The sequence below is a fragment of the Elaeis guineensis genome, chromosome 13 (assembly GCF_000442705.2).
Source record: "Elaeis guineensis isolate ETL-2024a chromosome 13, EG11, whole genome shotgun sequence".
Taxonomy (NCBI): Eukaryota; Viridiplantae; Streptophyta; class Magnoliopsida; order Arecales; family Arecaceae; genus Elaeis; species Elaeis guineensis.
This window is the reverse complement of record NC_026005.2, coordinates 8,770,435-8,791,735: the sequence shown is the minus strand read 5'-3', so window position 1 is coordinate 8,791,735 and position 21,301 is coordinate 8,770,435. Positions and strand designations below refer to the sequence as shown.

General features: G+C 36.5%; 1 protein-coding gene across 1 annotated transcript; it reads right to left on the bottom strand.

Annotated features, from left to right (window-relative positions):
- Positions 1-348: 348 nt before the first annotated feature.
- On the bottom strand, positions 349-1,383 carry LOC105056727 (ethylene-responsive transcription factor FZP-like). The gene has a single exon (XM_010939037.4). It carries the CDS (start codon positions 1,295-1,297, stop codon positions 863-865), a length of 435 nt encoding a protein of 144 aa, XP_010937339.1. The 5' UTR covers positions 1,298-1,383; the 3' UTR covers positions 349-862.
- Between the last annotated feature and the right edge of the window lie 19,918 nt (positions 1,384-21,301).

Genomic DNA, 21,301 nt, shown 5'->3' with positions numbered 1-21,301 from the left:
TTGTTGTTGTTGAGGATGGCAGTGTTTTCCTCTCAGAAACACTAAAAACGCAAAACCAGACCAGACGAGAAGAAGCTATTTTTTTTGTTTTTGTGAAATTAATGATGAGAAGAGGTTATCACGATAATAAAAACACTGTGAGCAAAGACATGAAATGACAAGTTAAAGAGGACAAAACTTAAAACCTACCCATGTCTAAAACAATTGAAGTACCTAAAAGCTGGTACTGTCTCCCTTTTGCATCCAAACCACTCCCCCCCCCCCCCCCACAGGCCTGACACTGGGATATTATGTTTCTATTTTTTTCTTAGAAGAACTCCGAAGTTCTTCTGGTTTTTGATAGTCACTAAGTGTTGAACCTTCATACTGATAATATTGGAACGCCTATAACTACAGAATGATGCACCTATAGTAAATTGGAGAGTACCAGATCATACTAGCTAGGAAGAAATTTCTTTTTCTGATTGGGATCATGAGATTTAATTTGTCGTCATTTTTTTCTTTTTTCCTTTTTGAAGAAAAATGTGATGATTGGATGTCATTTGAGGAATAGATGCTTGTGAGATCAAAAGGCCCAAGTACCATGATTGAAAAGTTAAACAACATAGATAATAACTAGCACTCAATTCATTATGTCTTTCATATCAAGTTGAAAGTGTGCTTATTTTCAGGACTAGGATATGTTACAAACTAGATGTATTTTGATATTTAAAGATCCACACACTACACTAACTCATGAGTGGTCAATGATGATATATACTACCAGGACATCACAGCATTGATCTAACCATTTCTTATCCTTCTCAAGAGTAAAAGCTGCATCCTTCCCTTGATCTATCAAAGAAAGAGCACATAGTTTTTCCTAATAAAGAAGAGAAGAAGAAGAAGAAAGAGCACTCGAGTGGCGAAAGCTTTGTAAGATGGCTGCGATCGTCATCGAATCATCATCCTCGATAGAACCGGACTCGAAACAGCAATCATCCCTCTCCTCAGGCTGAGGTGATGGAGGTGGGGGCGGCGGGGGAGGAGGGGGCGAGGGAGGAGCCAAGAAAGGATAGTAGAAGTTGGTACGAGCTCGAGCTAGCCCACTGAAGGCTATGGAGGAGAGGTCATAGGCTAGCGCAGCCTCTTCTGCAGTGTCGAATGTTCCGAGCCAGTGCCTCTCCTTGGTGTAAGGGTTCCGGATCTCGGCGGCGTAGCGCCCCCATGGCCGACGTCGGACCCCAAGGTACTCGGTGGATGCTCGAGAACGCCGTCTGCGGTTGCGGTGAAAGATCACTGGAGGAAAGTCTGCCATGTCTGGTGGCTGTGAAGGAACTTAAAGTTGACCACCAGAGAATTATAGTTGAAGGATGGTGGAAGGTAGGGTTTCTCTCTAACTATTATATATATAGATATATAGGTGGAAGACAGGAAGAGGAATTGGTTGGTATTATAAAATATGGCATTCAAGTAGGTTAGAGTACTAAATTTCTTCAGAAGAAGGGGTATTTATAACATTTCGACGGGGTATAGGCTTTTCATGAAGTGTTAGATGTGGTGGTTCGTGGTGTCTCTTAGTGAGAAACGTAGGAATGGTTTTGGCCCTTAAGGGGCACAGGTGGATAATGATCTAGAAAGGTGGCAGGTTTTTATCTTTTCTGTTTTTTTTTTTTTTTTTTCCTGCTTTTTTTAAAGGCTGAGTTGGGCAGGTGAGAGTATAGCCCACCACGGGATTAAGAAATGGTGGTGGTGTTCGAATTTGCTCCTCAAATGGTTGGTCATGGGTCATCTTTTTCCTTGTTTCCCTCGACATGATGAGACTCTGATGGGCATTTTCCGCAAATCCCTGCTTACCATGAGTCCATGACGCCTCGGGACTTGCCACCCCATTCTCTCTCTCTCTCTCTCTCTCTCCCCCCCCCCCCGCACACACACACACACACCCTGCACACAAAATAATGACACACGTGTGCAGACTGATACGTAGTGCACATGAATATGCTCGGTATAATGTATATTTAGAGTTGATGCATGTGTGCATGCATGCCCATAAATACGTACACTTAATTATAACTAATTCCATATATCCCTTTTACCAAAAAGATCAAATATTACATTGGCATGCATTAATTTCTTGTTGAATAGGAGAGAATTTCAGGGAGACATCGAATTACTTCCTTCAAGAGAATCCGTGCTGCATGCGTATGTCTGGGATTGGATTGGGACACATTTTGATTGCAGTTGACATACAAAAGTAACTACTGTAGTTGGTTTATCTTTTGTGAAAGAGATCATATGTATCCATTTTAATGTTTTTCCAGCATTAGTATATTAATTGATATTTCTCTGCACATCAGATGTTAATATTTCGAAGTAAACAAACATAACAATTCTTGTATTTTTTATCAACCATATATGTATCAAATACTGTACAATCTTATCTACATCCATCCGGTACTCAAACATGCCTCTCATGGGTCAGATTCTCTTTTAGAAAATGACCTCTTAATTATTATTCTCTAGTTAGAAAATGGTATCCCATAACGAAGTCAGATGAGATGGTACGCATAAAGGAAGAAAAAGTTGTGGGTGACATCATTTCTTTGAACGTTGTAACTTCGAAAACAGCTTGTAGAATCTAATGTGTTAGCGATTCAGACCCTGAATCACTTCCGGTATAAATGATTTACTATAATTATAGTTTACTCTTTTTTATCTAAAAAACAATAAATACTCAAAATTTTTCGTTCTCCAAAGAAATCTGAACTGTTATATATGACTGGCCTGCTCGAGACCTTGGCGCAAGACACAGCTTCAGACATTTTGCAAGAGAACTCACAGAATACATCTTGTGTGGCATTTTGCTTCTACTCCGCAGCTAGCTAGCACACTGTTCTTTGATCCATGGCAGGTGGCACCCATGCAAATTAAATACACAATTAATTAGTATTTTTAAGGTCCAAAGCATATAGGGGACTTGAATCTTCTAGTGAGATTACCTGCAGGGGCCACCCAATATAGTCCACTACATGTGCTTCAAAGTTTAAACAGAGAAGACGTGCATCAACTCCCATGCGTTATAGTTAATAGAACCTTTTTCCTGGTGAGAGCCCAAAGTCCAGCAAGTCCCATGTCCCTCCTGTTTGAAACCTAATGGCTGTCAGAGGATGGGGAAGCTATCTGCCAGAGTGGTGATCCCAACGTTTGTTCTGCTATAAGAATTATAGGGGCCACCAACAACCATTAGAATTTAGAACTCCTTTTGAGAAGTGGGGGGCACCCTTCCCTTTACGCGAGGGAGGATGTTGTGAAGCTGACCAAAGAGGTTTATTTGATGAGTTAAGCTCCGATAAGAGCGCATTACAAAGAAGACCAGTCCAACGCATAAGTTGTACTGATCAATGCTTTCAGGATTAATATATGGTCACCTTTATGAGGCCATTGCAGCCCACTCTAATTACATTTGGAAAAGCTATCACTCACTAGGTTTTGTCGACACCTTATTTTTGGGTTCCTCTGGGGATTTTTCTAGCAAAACTGTCATTTTGTGCTGTCCGTTCTGTCTTTGGGCGGTGGTTCCAGTCATCATTTTAAGACTATCAAGAGATGCTCATGTTCATGTCAATTTGGCCATCTGATAGCGGCTATGGAGATTTGCTACTGATGATTTTGAGAGTGCATTGGAACTAACTCGAGCCCTGGTTTCATAGGCTGGATCAATTAATATGGTCTAAGATTCAATCAGATGTCCCTTACGACGATCGGAAGACAAGAGGTCAATCCATAATAAGGAGGGATTTTCTGTGATATTAAGTTTAATTAGTGTAATTGTCTGATGAAGACCACAGATTTATTATGACTGCATTGTTATTCTTATTAGATGATGGTGATTATATCCACTATCAGATCATGCATGAAGAGTGAATGATGATTTTTGTTATGTCATGTCAACTCTATACCTGTCAAGGAATCATATATCAATAAAAACTTGTCTAATGCCTCAAACAGCCCAACCCCACCCCCTCCATGCCTCACACACACTGCAAATATTATCAAAAGTTTCATCTTCGACCTCTTAAGACCTTGCCATGCTATTGTAGCCAGGGCATTGTCCTGCCCCTCATCAGAGGGGGGAAATGTCTGAGAAGGACATGGACTAGCTTGTGGAGATGAGGGCTTCTTCATCTGATAACCTGAATAGCCCAAGTTAGAAGGATTGGCCTATGGAGATGAGGGCACGTTCTTCCGACAACCTGAAGAGCCCAAATCGGAAGGATCGGCTAGCAAAGAACAGGGATTCTTCCTATGGTATCTCGAAGAGCCCAGATCAGAAGGAATGCCCAGGGGGGACAACGGTGTGCCACCTCCATCTAATTCATGTTCGAAAGGTGGCAAGATATCAAAAGCTATCCAGTCTTGGTCCTGAGTGGTCTAGGGACCGCATCACTTCTGGTTGGAGACGTCAAGGATCACAAAAGATGAAGTTGCAGCAGTATTTGAACAACAGTATATTAGGATATTCTCTTTTACTGATGAAGAAATGGATAGATTTAGTGCTCGATGGTATAGAGCATTGGTGGGCAAAATCCTTAGGCAGGGTTTTTCTATCGAGTTCATTCAAAAAGAGATGAAGTTGAGATGAAAACTTGAGGGTAATCTTCATGTATCTTCATTATCTAAGGGACCATTGTTCCTACGCCCAATAATGGAGGCCAAAATGAAGAAACTTGAGAGAGAACCATGGCCTTTTGCCAGGCAGCTCCTTGCCTGAGAAAGGTGGAGATCCAAATTCTAACATGGCTAGGATTTTGTTAGGCAGATTAGAGTTTGGCTTTACCTCCCGATCTTCCTCTGGAACTTTGGAATAAAGATGGCATCATGAAAATTGCCTCTACAGTAGGTAGCCCATTATTCCTGAACAATTGGATGAAAATGTCTACCTATATGAGCTGTGCTAGGGTCTGTGTCCTCTTGAATATCAAGAAAAGTATCTATCTAGGGGTTAGAGTTTGGGTTAGAGGCTCCTTCTCGTGGCAGCAATTTATTTATAAAGAGTTTCTAGATATTTGTTACTCATACAAGAGGATTAGTCTCACTACAGATAATTGATAGTGGACCAAATGCTAAGCCAGTTTTGGGTCTCTGATTATATACTGCTTAGGTATCAATTAATGGGATCATCCTCTGCATAGGAAGTAGAAAAATCATCTAACCAAATTCCTATTGGTGGAACTTCTTTTGCCAGTTGGAAACACCTTAAGAAAATCGCTTGTCAATCACCCCCAAAGTCACAACCAATATATAGTCTAGTAATGGGTAGCCATCTAAAATTGATCCTCTTTTAGGTCTCTAATTAGAAGGAAATGAAGAACTACAACTGATGAAGATCTCTGAAGTTTCTTCTGATAGTAGATTACCTTCAATAGCAAGTTTTTCTAAGAGAAAAATGAAAACATCCCCTCTTAAGAGTCAAGAGATCTGCCACTCTCAAGGCTCAAACTCCCCACCACAAATAAAAGTTCAGGTTATTGAAGAATCCACTTAAGAAGGTCATGAGAGACAGCATAAAAATCCTTTCATTGGTCCTTTTATGCAGAAAGATAATGTAATTAAAATCTATAAAAAGGTTTGGAAACCTGTGGAACCATAGGTACTGCTTCAGCAAATTAATGATAGTATACAGTGGGATCGGCTAGATCCAGTTAAGGAAGGACCTATCTCATCGAATGAGAGGGGCTCTCCATCATGTGAATCCCTTCTTGAACAAATTAAGTAAAAGACAAAAGTGCTAATTTTCCCTTAAACCAATCCCAAGCAGCTTCTCTTGGAGTGACTTCTCTTAATGTGGAGTTAGTTACAAGTTCTTTAGTGAAGACTGAAGGAGGAAAAATAGGAAGGAGGACTTTACTATTTCTTAATGAAGATTCTAGCTTGAAACTATCGATGTACTGCCAAGCACCTTTTTATAAATTATATGAAATTTCTTTTGCGATAATTTTATCCAGACTTTTGCTATTTCATTGAAACTAGACCATATTATGAAGCTCTTCCCCAAGTCCAAAGAATCATGGGGCCATGGTGGAAGGTGTATATGATTTCTTTCGAAGGCTTATCGAGTGGTGTCATAATAACTTGATCCAAAAAATTTGAAAATATTTTTTTTAATCAGACAAGCAAGTGGCTTTTGGCATTATTTCTCAAAGCAATCAGTCTCTGTGGATCATTGGGGTTTGTGGAGTTGGATTTTCAAGGACCCAAGTTCACTTGATGTAATAATAGACAGAGCCCGGCAAGAGTCTAGGATAGATTAGACAGAGCTCTAGCTATCGGCTCATGGATTGATTGCTTTTCAAAGTCTTGGATTTGTCATCTAACTAGATTTACCTCAGTCTATTGCTTCCTTTTGATCTCTATAATGGCCAGTGTTAACAAAGAGCCGACTTCTTTTAGATTTAAGAAAATCTGGCTCCCTTTTACTGATGCAAAGGATGTGGTTAAAAAAATTTGGATATGTCCAAACAATCATTCTCCTTGTATATAAAACTATTGAATAATATCTAAAAAGCTTTGATACAATAGAAAAAAAATATTGGTAACAAATTTTGATATGACCAATTTCTAAATGATCAAATTTATAAATTATAAAAGTTTGAGGCTCAACATGGTAGCCTTCTTGACTCTCAATATAGGAAGCTCCTTTGCTCTGAGCCTATTAGTATAATATATCCCTTCAAGAGACCTTTTAGAGGCAAAAAGCTCATATTACTCCGATGCAAGAGGGAGATTACGATACTCAGTTCTTTCATCAATCGATGATTTTTGGAAGGCAAAATAGAATTCACTCTCTTTATAACTCTGATGCTGAACATATTGAGAAATCAAATGGCATTCTCTCCATGTTAACCCAGTACTTTCAATCTAGATGAATGGAGGAGTCTAATTCAAAGTCTCTCAATTCCCTTGTGCTCCCTCAATTAATCAAACTCAAAATGAAATGCTTTGTTGAGAGGCTATGAAGGAGGAAATAGAGGAAATTATTTGGAATGCGTACTTTGATAAAGCTCCGAGCCCAAATGGGTTCCTCTTCTTTTTCTTTCAAAATATCATTAAGAAAAAGATTATTTTGGTAATCAAATATTTCTTCTAATCAGCTAACTCTTGGATATTTGGAAGGTATTTTTATTACTTTTGTCCTCAAAGTTAATTGACCTCAAACCGCCAATGATTACTAGCCCATTAGTTTATGCAACACAATTTACAAAATCACTACTAAATTATTGAAAAATAAACTCAAGTTTCTCTTGCCTCACCTGATTGCTTCTAAGCAAGTGGCTTTCATCTTGGGAAGGCATATTTTTGAAAATATCCTTTTGACTAAGGAAATTATGTATTCTCTCGAAAAGACTCCTCATGCCAAAAGCTTAATGATACTTAAAATAGACATGAAAAAAGTATTTGATAGAATTGACTGATCTTTTTTGTTCCGAGTCATGAAGCAATTTGGATTCCACTCTGACCACATCTATTAGATTCATTCTTGGTAACTAATACTCAATTTGCTCTTCTTGTCAATGGATCTCCAACGAATTGGTTCATTATATCTAGAGGACTCAGACAAAGTTGTCCTCTCTCTTCTTATTTGTTTGTTCTCTATTTAACAGTTCTCTCCATATTTTTATATTATATAGTTGATATTCAAATATTATAAGCTTACAATCCTAGAGGAGGCCCCTCAATTTCTCATGTTTTCTTTGCTGATGATTGTATTTTGGTCTTTTGAGCTACTCTTAGAGCAGCTATTTGTCTAAAAGCTTTTTTTGATGTTTATTATCAGCTTTTAAGATAAGTGATTAATTTTGTAAAGCTCATATAATCTTCAGTCCTTCTATCTTTCCTCAAATTAAGCAACATGTGCACAAACTTTTCAAGTCATCATGAAAGAGGATGTTTGGAGATATCTTAGGGTTCCTTCGGTTGGTGGTCTTCTTGCTCCATCAGCTTTCAAATTTTTTATTGAAAAAATACTACATAAGCTTGCTAGATAGAAATGAAAAGATTTTTCTTTTGCTGGCTGGCTCATTCTCCTTCAATCGGTATCATCTTTTTTTCCTATTTACTAGATGTCCTTTGTTTACATCTCTGCCTACACTTTAAGCAACTTGAAAAAATATTTTCAAGCATTTCTTTAGGGGACACGTCATAGAAAGAAAAAGTCTTCACCTACTTACAAGGCTATATGCAGCCTAAAAAATTATGGTAATCTTGATCTTACATGTCTAAAAATCAGAATACAAGCTATCTTTGTAAGCTGGTTGCCCATTCAATGCTCAATCCTATTTTTTGAGCTCAAGTTATCTTTATAAAACATCATTTTTATTGGTTCATGGATCAATTACAAAAAGCTTTATTCATCTTCTATAATTTGGAGTAAAGTATACTCTCAAGCTCTTCTAGTCCAGCATGACTTTCAATGGCCAATCGATTCAAAGGAATCTCTAAACATTTTGAATGACCCATGCTTATCTCCTATATCACTGATAGCTTAGCTTAAGTATAGCAATATAGATATCTCTCATACTCATACGAAGGTATCTGATCTTATTGCTATTACCCATACTTGGGATACAAATTTACTAGAACATTTATTATTGGCTGAAATGATAAGTAAGATAAAATGTATTTCTATTGCACAATTATTATTGACTGAAATGATGAGTAAAATGAAATACATTCCTATTGCTCAACACCCTTGCTTTGATTAGCTTATATGGGGATATAGTAACTTTGATCATCCATTCATGAAAGAGTTCTATTCTTTAATAATTCTTCTTATCTTAATATATTAAACAGTGATTTTTTATGAGTTTGGAGACTTTATGTCACTAGTAAAGCAAAAACTTTTTGGTGCAAGCTCTTATAGGATAAGTTGCCATGCAAGACCACTCTTATTAGGAAGAGAATTCTTCCTTCCTCGAAGCTTCACTATGTCATGTGCTATTCAGTAGAAGAGGACTATACTCATATTATTTTGTGGTCTCTCTTTATTGTTACTAGTTGGAGGTTAATTAGGAGCAAGAGTAGCTTTGGTTTTCATCCAGATATTTTACATGCTTTGTTTGATTTCATGATAAAGGCTAAGATCAATGATGATCTTAAAACTTTGATTGCGTATATTCCATGCCTTCTATGGAGGTATCGTAATAAGAGAATGTTTCAAAATGAGATCCATTTTTTCTCTCAAATTGTTAGTATAGCCTATTCTATGCTTTCTCTCTTTAATGTCTCCAAACAACCCCCTCTCCCTTAGGATTATGACAAGGCACTAAGGTAGCTTCTAGCTTCTAGCAACCCTAACATTATGTTCCACACGAGGACTTTGGTGGGAAAGGGAGAGTTTTCAAGAAACCTTCCCACGTTTCACAAAATTTTTAAGTGGAGGGAAAGATTTTGGAGGATTTCCATGAAACCCTCCAAACCCCATTTTTCAATCCCACAAAATCGATGGACTTTGGAGGGAAGAAATATTTTCTTATATATATAATGATAAATTTATATATTTTTTAGATCTATTCTTTCCTTTTTTTTCTCATCTAATGGAACATGATTTTTAATTTTTCCTCCCTTTCCCATCCTATTTTTTATTATGGAACATGGTTTTTAATTTTACCTCCCTTTCCCTCCCTTTCCTATCCTTTCCCTTCCTTTCCTTTACCTCCCTTTCCCAAAAGGCTGTGGAACACGGTGTAAGGGAACCTCTGAAGGAACTAGATCTAGGATTTCAAGGTTAGATCTTGAAATTTTTTCAAGATCTGACAGCGGAAGACTAAAATAAATCAAAATTTATCTTATAAAATCAGAGAATCCCTAGATCTAAGATTCTATTACATGATTATTACATGACATTAAATCAGAAATTAAAATATAAAGAGCAAGAACTACATATTGATCATATCAACATATTTCTATACTACATCTAATGTATGTAAAATATAATAGATCAATATGTAGATCTATTATATTTTACATACATTAGATGTAGTATAGAAATATGTTGATATGATCAACATGTAGTTCTTGCTCTTTATGTTTTAATTTTTGATTTAATATCATGTAATAATCATGTAATAGGAACTTAGTGTTGGGAATAGTGTCCCAAAGCCAATCGTCAACCTGTTGACGGTTGTGCTCCTTTTGTATTAGTACATGAATTATAAATAAATAAAAATTATTTTGATATTTTTTCATCACAAATGTTTCATCTTCTAATGAACTCCTGTGTTGTGGTGAAGTCCTTAGGACTATTTAGACTCGACAACGGAGGATTTGTCGCTTAGTCCTTAAACATGTTCGCGACCAAATGATACGTTGTTACCAAGGACGACAACGTTTATCGAGCATAGGTCGTTGTGTGCCATATGGGTTGGTTGTCCTTATAACCAAAGAGTGTGGAGACACTGGTATGGCATACAGGTGAGATGTAATGGTACATCTGCACTGAACGTGATCAACTCCGGAGCTATTTCTGCTGTCAAGATTTGCTCCGATGGGATATGGGTATAAATATCCCTCCGACCTGAGACCGCCACGGTGACTTGCAAGCAACTCACTGCACTTAGGCACTGGACTACCTGAATTTCTAATTCAATGACGGAAGGCTGCTGGGTGTAGTCAAGTACTTGACTTGTCGGTGCGTGTGTCAAGATGGGATTGACCACTCCAGTTTAGGAGCTGTGTACAGTCGTGTTTCAATTTAGCAAAACCTTGACCAGGGTAGTTCTAGTGAGGAGTCACAGGACTAATTGAGTTGAGCACAATTCGGATGATATCATCAGGGTTGACAGTTTAACCCTGAGTCGTCCTAAACACAGGGGTCAAAAGGGATGAATTATACGGTAACCATATTCACGTAGGTTCTGAATGTTGCGATTGCGATTATTCGATCTATCCGATCGTCGGATACCATTGCTAGATGGTCACTTCGATTAGTACAGAAATTGGTTCCTGTGCTACCGGCTTAGGTTCGAACCTGCGGGGTCACACACATTAGTGGTTCCTTTCTGATCAGATGGCTGATTATGAGTCTTATGTGTCTGGGACTCTATGATTGAGAATTAGGATTCTCTGATCATGAGTTCCACACATTTTGGGTACCGAGGTCAAAATTTTGAATTTTAAATTTTGAATTTGAAATTTGAACTCTTTGATCAGGGTTTCATATCGATGGTCTCTGATGTCTGATTGCCCATCGGATTTGGACTCAATATTTATGAGAGGTTTAATTAGTGATTTGATCGCTAATTAACTCAATTTGATTGAGTAATTATTTTTGGATCAAGTCCAATTGAATTGGATTCAGTTTGGATTGACCCGATTAGGTTAAATGTTGACCTAATCGCTAAGGTGGTTTAGTCCCTGATTTGATCAGGGATTAGGTTTAGTTAATTTCTGATTTGATTAAGATTTTATTGAGCCTAATTAAGCCTAATTAAGTTGGATTTAATTTATTCTAATTGTGCTTAACCTATTTAGATTAGGTTGGCTCAATTAGGTTCAAACCACCTTGACTTTTCTCCCTGCGCCACCTCACTTCTTCTGTGCATATTTAAATTCACGAGAAGCAACTTCTCGTGAATTTTCTCCACGCAGAAGCCATCCCATGCCCACCCTTGTGCGCCAAATATCTGGATAAAAATAAGTTGGTTGGCCATTCAAATTCAAAAGAAAGTTTGAATTTGAATGAGCAACCAACTAATCCATGCACCATGGTCTTATCTTGTGCGCCCCATATTTTACACAAGAAAATATTTCTCGTGTAAACTCTCCACACACAAATCAACTCACGCCCCTTCTCTTCTCATGCACAAGTGGATAGGGATGAGTTGATTTTGCATTTGAATTCAAATTTGATTTGAATTCAAATGTGCAACCACTTATCTTTATCCTCTCACGCGGATAAGACACGTTCGACGTTGTTTTAAAAAGAGGAGAAAGGTGGGACGTGCGTAGAAATTTTAGGAGAGAAACTTTGGGGCGTGAGGAAAGTTTGTGCACAAGGTAAAGGTCCAAAACCTTCTGAGAGAAAAAGAAAAAAAAGAAAGAAAATTGAGCGCAGGGTTTCTAGTGTGTACCCTAGGGTTTCTACCTAGGGTTTGGGAAGTAAGATTGGTGTGCAACGAGTGTAGTGAGTCCACCAAATTTTAGGGAGAGATCCACCAGCCTCTCAAGCAATCGTGCAAATAATCTGGAGCATCCGAAGAGTCAGCACACATTGATCGAAGGAGTTCGATCAACATCTGCCATCAAAAGGGTGAAATCACGAACTAGCATTCGTGAGGAGCTGATCAGACAGGAGCTTCGTGTGGACGATCCACAGAGGTCAGATATTTATGTGGTTGTGACGTGACAATCAGAGCCCCCCGACGGTGATCAGATTGCAGTGATCGACTACCCGCAAAAGGTGATGTGTTCTGAACACAGTACTGTAAAAGGTTTACTGATTCAAATTTGAATTTCAAATTTAAATGCATGCTGTTGTATCATATTTAGATCTTAGTATAGGATTAATTAGTATTAATTAATGAGATTAATTAATAATTCTGCTGTAAAATAATAATTTTGAAAAAGTTTTAAAATTACCATTTTGCCCCTGCACTAAATTTTAGCTACACTTAGATCTACGAATTCTCTGATTTTATAAGATAAATTTTGATTTATTTTAGTCTTTTGCTGCCTGATCTTGAAAAAATTTCAAGATCTAATCCTGAAATCCTAGATCTGGTTCCTTCAATTGGTATCAGAGCCTATGTTGTTTGTTACATGATTATTTATACATGTTTAGATTATTTTTTAGATTAGATCTAATTTATAATCTGATTGTTAAATCTGAAATTAAAATTTTTAGATCAATCACGAACTGTAGGTTGTCCTGCTGTAAGGTTTATCCCTTACAGTGCAAAAGTTGTCCTAGTTCACGTAGATCTATCTTTAATCATAAATTTGTTAGATATGATCTAAATTAAATTTATGATTTATTAGATTTAAAAGGTATTTAAATCTAAAATAAATTTTTTTTGTTAATAATTTCCGTGCAAAGAACCATCATATATTTGTCTGAAAAATTTGCGTAGTTTAAAGTTGAAATTGTTTCAATTACATGAACCTGTTTAGATTAGATCTAAAGTAGTTTCATGCTTATTTCACTTGCATTTTGATTATGAATCAAACATGCAACTTGGTTGGTAGAACTATGTTGTAAAAATATTTTACAAATATGAAAATTATTTTCGAAAAGTCGAACCCCAACCCTTAGCCCAAAACTTAATTGAGAATTAAGAAGTTGTTTGATTAGGTTCTAGAATTGTGAATTGAAGAATCTAAGACACAAACCATAACACATTGGGTTAATGGGTTAGTGGGAATTAGGTCCATTAATTGGGTTAGACCTAAGGTTAGATTAAAGATGGACTTAATTAGAGAATTGATTAAATCTAATCAATTATTGTCTTAGATTAGGTCAAGAATTCTCTAGATCAATTACAATAGTTGTAGTTGGTTAAGTCCATGTCTTTAACGAAAATCAAACAGATTTGATTCTTGACTAAGCGGTCTAGCACGAACTATTAGGTTGATCTAATCGAAATTAATTAAATCAGTTGGTGTCTAAGATAAATCAGACCGATGATTTTTAATTGACAGTCCACTTATCTGGCCATTTCTGATGGTGTCTAAGGCAAACTTTGACAGACCCTCCCACCGATCGAACTTATCTGGCCTCTTAGTGAAATTATATTTTGATCGGATCACTTGACTATTCGAGCTGACCCATGTCAGCTAGGTAAATCAGTGTGACTGATTTAGATGCTCCCAGACCAACTCTTTTAATGGTCTCCCTTAAGCTGACTTGGTGAAGCTAGTGGGAGGATCATGATAAGCTGGTTTATCTGACATCTTCCTCTAAATCAATTAAATCCTCTAAAATTATTAGGTCCTTAAAATGAAATAGTTATGGTGATAACTAAATCATAGCCTTCCATTAAGTGGATGATAATGGGTCCATCAGTTGGATAACCATTGGAGGCTCAAAGGCCTGGTGCTTATCGGTTGATGGAATTGTCATTCATAATATGATTTCTTGACTGCATCTTTCTAAATGGTGATTAGATTAGCCAACCAAAGTTGGGCCTAATCATTCATTGGCTAGATGGGCCAAGTATGGTCATGTTAATGGTTGGACCTAACCAGATCTTTTCAGTGGAGGCTAAAGCCTACTGATTAGGGACTGGGGCAAAATTAAAATTACTAAAAATTATTTAAAAAAATAATTGGTTATGAACTTACCCTTAGATGTACATGGGTTGGCCAACCAAAGTTGGGCTTGTGTGCAGTCTAAGTGGATTCTAGTACCCACTAAGGAATTAGGGTAATTCTTCGAATTGGAGGTAGAGGCTACCAATTCGAATAAAAATAGTGAAAGAAATTTTTTGATTAAAGTCTAAATTTTTAAGTTTAATGAATCAATTACTAATTAGGTTATGATTTTTTTTGTGCAGATATGGCCACTTTTCTATCGCTCCGATCATTGTTGGACAATGATAAGTTGGTGGGACCCAACTTCGATAGCTGGTACCGAAAGTTGAAGATAGTCCTGGAGCATGAACGGATCTTATATGTGATAATGGATCCTACACCTAAGAAGCCAACTGTTAATGCACGTGGAACAGTCAGAGACACTTACCAGAAGTGGCTCAGTGATCGGATCACGGTGCGCTGCATCATGCTGGCTGCCATGAGCAATGAGTTCAATCGCAGATTTGAGACAGCTCAGCCAAAGGATATGCTTCAAGTGTTGGAGGATGCCTTTGGCACACCCGATGACGCAGAGAGGCACAAGACTAGTTGTGCCATCTTCAATGCCAAAATGCGGGATGGTGCCTCTGTCACTGATCATGTATTATACATGATTGAGCTAATGGAGCGTTTGAGCAAGCTCGGCTTTTCCTTGCATGAGCAGCTTGGGAAAGATGCAATACTGAACTTGCTGTCCCAGTCTTATCTTCCATTCCTTACTCATTATAGAATGACAAAGCCTGAAGTAAACTACCATGGGTTACTGGGGTTGCTTCAGAACTTTGAGAAGGATCACCAACTCTACAAGGAGTCGGCGAACTTAGTGGGAGGTTCATCTTCTGGTTCTCGACCCTTTGAGAAAGGAAAGAAGAACAAGAAGAAGAAAGTGAAGAAGGTGCAAGTTCAAGCTGGGACATCAGTATAGGGCCAAACCAAAAAGATCAAGCCCGATAAGAGTTAAGCTGAATGCTTCTTTTACAAGAAGCAAGGGCACTGAAAGAGGAACTATCCTCAGTACATTGCCTCTCTGGATCCGAACAGACAAAGAAAGAAGCAAGCTATTGCTGGACAAGGTATTTATATGATAACTCCTTATAATTTTTCTATTTGTGATATAACTGACTGGGTATTGGATACCGATAGCCCTTACTATATTTGCAATTCGTTGCAGGGGTTGCAGGTCAGTAGGAGATTCGAGCAAGGCGAGAGGTTTCTGAATGTTGGAGATGGAAGATCAGTTTCAGTTCTAGCATTAGGAATCTTGAAACTTGTATTTGAGTCCCATATCGTTGTTCTTAATGATTGTCATTTCTATCTCAGTTTATTTTTAAATATTATTTCTGTAGGCCTTCTGGCCAAAAATGATTATGAAATTTCAATAAAGAAATAAGTTTGTAATATCATTATGAAAGGTGTTACTATTTTTTGTAGATATTTAAACAATAGTGTGTATATGTTATCACAATCTGTTAACATATTCTATTCTACAGGCAAGCACCCTAGATTAGATAGTGTATCAGATATCTACTTATGATACTGTAGGCTAGGTCATATAAACAAGAATAGGATAAACAGGTTGACTCAAGAGGAAATCCTCGAAGTCAGTGATTGTGAATCACTTCTAGCCTGTGAGTCCTGTCTTCTTGGTAAAATGATCAAGTCACCTTTTACTGAAAAAGATGAGTGAGCTTTTGGGCCTAATACATGCTAATATATGCGGGCCCATGAGCACAAGTGCTAAAGGTGGATATTTCTACTTCATCACTTTCACGGATGATCTATCCAGATATGGATATGTCTATATAATGAAACATAAGTCGGATTCATTTGAAATATTTAAACGATTCTGAAGTGAAGTAGAAAAACAAACTAGGAAGAGTATTAAAACTCTTCGATCTGACCGAGGAGGGGAATACCTTTCTGGTGAGTTTCTCACATATCTAGGAGAGAATAGGATTCTCTCCCAATAGACTCTTTTAGGAACACCACGGCATAATGGTGTGTCTGAGAGGAAAAATCGGACTCTGTTAGACATGGTCCGATCTATGATGGGTTTTGCCAGCTTACCGATATCTTTCTGAGGATATGCACTCGAATCGGCCTGTTATTTGTTAAATAGGGTTTCAAGTAAGTCTGTAACTAAGACTTTATATGAGATATAGACAGGACGTAAGCCAACACTTTCACACCTTAGGATCTAGAGGTGCCCGGCCTATGTCAAACAGTTAGTTATAGATAAACTTGGACCTAGGTCTGACAAATGCACATTCATAGGGTACCCCAAAGAGACCAAAGGATATTTTTTCTACCATACTGATGAACAAAAGGTGTTCGTCAGCCTTAAGATAATCTTTTTAGAAAAAGAGTTCCTTGATGAAGGAATCGTTGCCTCTAAGATTGAACTTGATGAAGTTCAACAGATAGAAGGCAACACCAATAGCTGAACCTAAGTCGGATTTGATTAGATCAGATTTGGAGCTCAATGTACTTGCACCATTAAGACGATCAGATAGAGTACCGCATCAGTCAGACAGATATTACGGTTTCTTGGTCCGAAACGGTGATCCGATCGAACTCAATGAAAATGATGAGGATCCGATCACCTATATGGATGCAATACAGAGACCTGATTCTGAGAAATGGCTTGAAGCCATGAAATCTGAAATAGAGTCTATGAAGGTCAATGATGTATGGATATTGGTTGACCCACCTGAAGAGGTTAAACCCATTAGGTGTAAATGGATCTTCAAAAGGAAGAGGGACGCAGACGGAAAGATAGAAACCTATAAAGCCCATCTGGTTGCCAAGAGGTATCGTCAACATTATGGTATTGACTATAACGAGATGTTCTCCCCTGTGACAATGCTCAAATCCATTCGGATAATGCTTGTAATAGCTGTCCATCTGGATTATGAGATCTGGCAGATGGATGTAAAGATAATTTTTCTGAATGGAGAGCTAACCCTATAATGATTCTTAATCATTGATCAACCATCTGATCAGATCATGAACTCTAATGTGTGTGATCTCATATGTTCGAACCTAAGCCGGTAGCACAGGAATAAATTTCTGTACCAATCGAAGTGACCATCTAGCAATAGTACCCGACGATCGGATAGGTCGAATGTGTAGAGCAACATCCTTAGAACCCATGCAGATATAGTTTCCATATAATTCATCCTCTTGATCAAAATATTCATAGGACACCTCAGAGTTCAACTATCTACTCTAATCAGGTTGTCCACATTATATTTCAAAATATCAAATCCATCTGATGGATTATCCTGGCCAAGGTTTTGCTAAATTGAAATATAGTAACTCATTCTTCTCCAACTCTTGGAGTGCTCAATCCCATGTTGATCACACTCTGACTTCGCAAGTACTTGACTGTTCCCAAAAGCCTTCTGTCATTGAATTAGAAATTCAATTAGTTCAGTACCAAAACACAGTGTGTTGTTTGTAAGTCACTGAGGCGATCTCAAGTCTAAGGGACACTTATACCTATATCCCATCAGAGACATTTCGACAGTAAAATACTCTGGAGTTGGTCACGTTCAATGACAATATATCCTTACATCTCACTTGTATGCCATACCAGTGTCTCCACACTCCTTGGTTAAGAGGGCAACCAACCCATATGGCCTATAGCGACCTATGCTTGATAGAAGCTGTCATCCTTATTAACAGCCCATCATTTGATTGTGAACAGTTTTAAGGACTAATCGATAAATCTTCTCTTTATCGAACCTAAATAGTCCTAAGGATTTCATCACAACAATGGAGTTCATTAGAAGATGAAAACTTATGATGAAAATATCAAAAATATATTTTATTTATTAATAAATCAATTATAATATAAGATTGCTCAACCGTCAACAGATTGATAATTGACTTTTGGGACATATTTTCCAACAACCTCACTGTGGTGGTTACCCCCTCCCTTTAGAGTCCTGAAAGTAAACTTTAATATCTCAGTTAAATAGCACAATGTAGCTGCTGGATTTATTATAAAAGTTCATCAAGGAAGATTAATCAAAGCTGGTGGTAAATGTCTACTATCAACTACCATCCCCTAGGCTGAGTTAGTAGCTGCTTGGCTTGATCTTCACACTACAGTGGTGGAGATCTAGACTTCTAGCATTTGGATAAAAAGAGACTCATCTATGGTTATAAAGTGGATTTCTAATCTTAACTTCTACAATCCTCCTAATTTTCCTTTGTTGTTGGATATTTGGAAATAGAAATAGTCCTGTATCATTTACTTTCCTCATATTTTCAAGGAAGCAAACCAAGCGACTGACTTTCTAGCATGCCGTGCTCCAAGGAGGGTTTTTCTTGAGTGCAGTTGGATGCTATTGATTCTGATTTTGTGAATCTTCTATGGGCTAATAGTAGATCTATACTTTTTTTGAATAAAAAAAATGAAAATAATTTATGTCATTCACATTCATCTCTCTAGTAGTAGCTCCAGCAATCAGAATGCCTAATCTATTATCAAATTTGTGTGTTCTCCTAAACTAATCTATCATTAAAGAATATTCAATCATATATTATCTGAAACATAAATTTATCAGCTATCAGAAGTTGGATTTTTGCACCATGTTGCTTGGAGCCAAACTTTCTTTCATCTATGCCACTATTAAGGAACAAATAATATTATCTTACTTTGACTGCATATAATCGGATCTGTTCACAAGCTCATATAATATTATAAGTTATATTTTAGAGTTTATTTTCTTATCCTTCAGCCATAATAATTAAATAATATCATATTTCTCTTGATTGCTCTCCACCAAGCTATTGTGTTCTACATCAAATAATGTTCCTATTTTGAAATTAGCAAATAGCTTGATAATTGCATATATATTTTAACACTAATGCATTGCTCTTATGCCCTGCTGTTGTATTATTTCTATAGCCTTTTATGCTACTTCAACTGTAATAGACTATCTTTATTTTCTTGATTTATATAGTTTTTTAGAGCACCCGTATGTGAACTCATAAGTTTTATTTTAGTGAATAGTCTCTGGCTCCTCTATCTTATCAAAAAAAAATAAAAAATAAAAAATATCCAATAAAAACTTAGCTTATGCTTGAATAATGTTGTTCGACCTACCATAGCTATTTTAGATTGCATTTAGATTGGAAGAAAATGGTAGAAAGAAACTAGGATTATTTTTTTATTTTTTTTTTAATTTTGATATAGTTCGTTACAAGATTAATGTTGTTGATATTATGGACTAATAAGCATCCTTTAATGTTTATAAAACTACAGCTGAAATCATATTGAAGCAGCATTATCTTGGATATATGTGAATCATCGTTAGAATTCATGGTTAGTGAAAGTATTTTTTTTTAATTGAAATAATAATAATATAATATCTTTGATGACTATTAATTCTTACTAGAAGTATTTTTAAATTCAAGTAAAATATAGAGAAGATAGTCATTAGTATAAGTCTACCCAATTATGTCGAAGAGTTTCAAGAATTTATCATTAAGACAAACATAATTTATTATGATTTTACATCTTAGTAAAAATTCTTTGGTAGATGTGGTATCTATGACTTAGCATCTAAAACTAGAGATGATCGTCTTCTTAACTGCCCCTTTATAATTGCTATTTAGGATCCTTTTTACTCTCAAGCTTCTTTTTACCTACCACCATTATCCCTAAGTGATTTATTCTCTTCATGGATTAAAAGAAATATCTATGGCTATATATCTTCATCATTAATTTGCTTGTTGACTGCTTGTTGGTCTATCTAGAATGAGCATAATTCTCATATTTTTTTAAAAAAAGCTAGTTCACATGAAGTTGTGATTACTTAAGCTTTAAGACTTGTTTCTGATTGCTCTATTCTTATGAAATTCAATGATTTGTCTGGCTTATCTACACTGTAGATAAAACTCTTGATTTCTATTAAGTGTTAATTCATGACTTTTGCTTGGATCTTTTTGTGCCAGAAGACTATTATGAAGAGCTTTTATAGATTTTTTAAGAATCTCTTTATTATTCAGATACTACATTCTTTGCATCTCCAACTAATTTTTCTGGTCCCATCTCTTATGCTATAACTAGTAGCAAATTCTACTTTGTTATCTTATTTTATGTGAGGATAGCTTCCCTTCGAAGAGACTATGATGAAGAGCTTATTAACATTAGGTAGTGATGTGTTCTCTTTTTGCTGCTACTCTTCTGAGTCTTGGTCTACATCCTTTCTTAAACTTTCTTCATTGGTAACCTAGTGGCTTTAGCCGTTCTCAGATTTTTATCAAATATTGGTGATAGAAATGCTCTTTGGTTGCTTTCTTGATCCTAACATATTAATGATGTTTTTATGTTTTGACTTGAAAGTCTAAACATGTTTCTTTTCTTACTTCATTAAAGCTGCTTATGGAAGTCTTGATATGTGTTTGGCTCTTAAAAAAAAAAAATTCTCTCTTTATTACTTAACTATATTTATTTTGTCTTGATTGAGACAACTGCTATAATGTTCTGAAGAGAACATATTATGTATATTCTCTGTTGAACAATCTTTTTGAATAAAAATTGGTGACTCTATGGATATGCACATAGTTCTCCTTGGTTGGTCAAAAAAAAATATCTCAATGTAAAAAAATAATAAGTATAGAGAGAGAGTCTCTCTCTAGCCTTTTCTCTTTTTATATATTTGCAACTCCCCTCTCTCTCCCCTCACCCATATTTATGGATGGATCTAATATTTTTTCCTCCATTTGATATAACATCTCTTTGAAATATATACTGCACATGCTAACTGCTAATTTAGCCTAATTTATAATATTAGATACTAGCACAAGATATATATTATTTTGTATACTTGCCTATTAAAAGTTTAGCATTTGATTAACCTAAACAATTGACACACTATCTATGGATTTTTCTAAAAGATTAAATAAGCTTAGTAGCCTAGAGTATGGTACAATGTAGACTCAAAAAATAATTGATTCT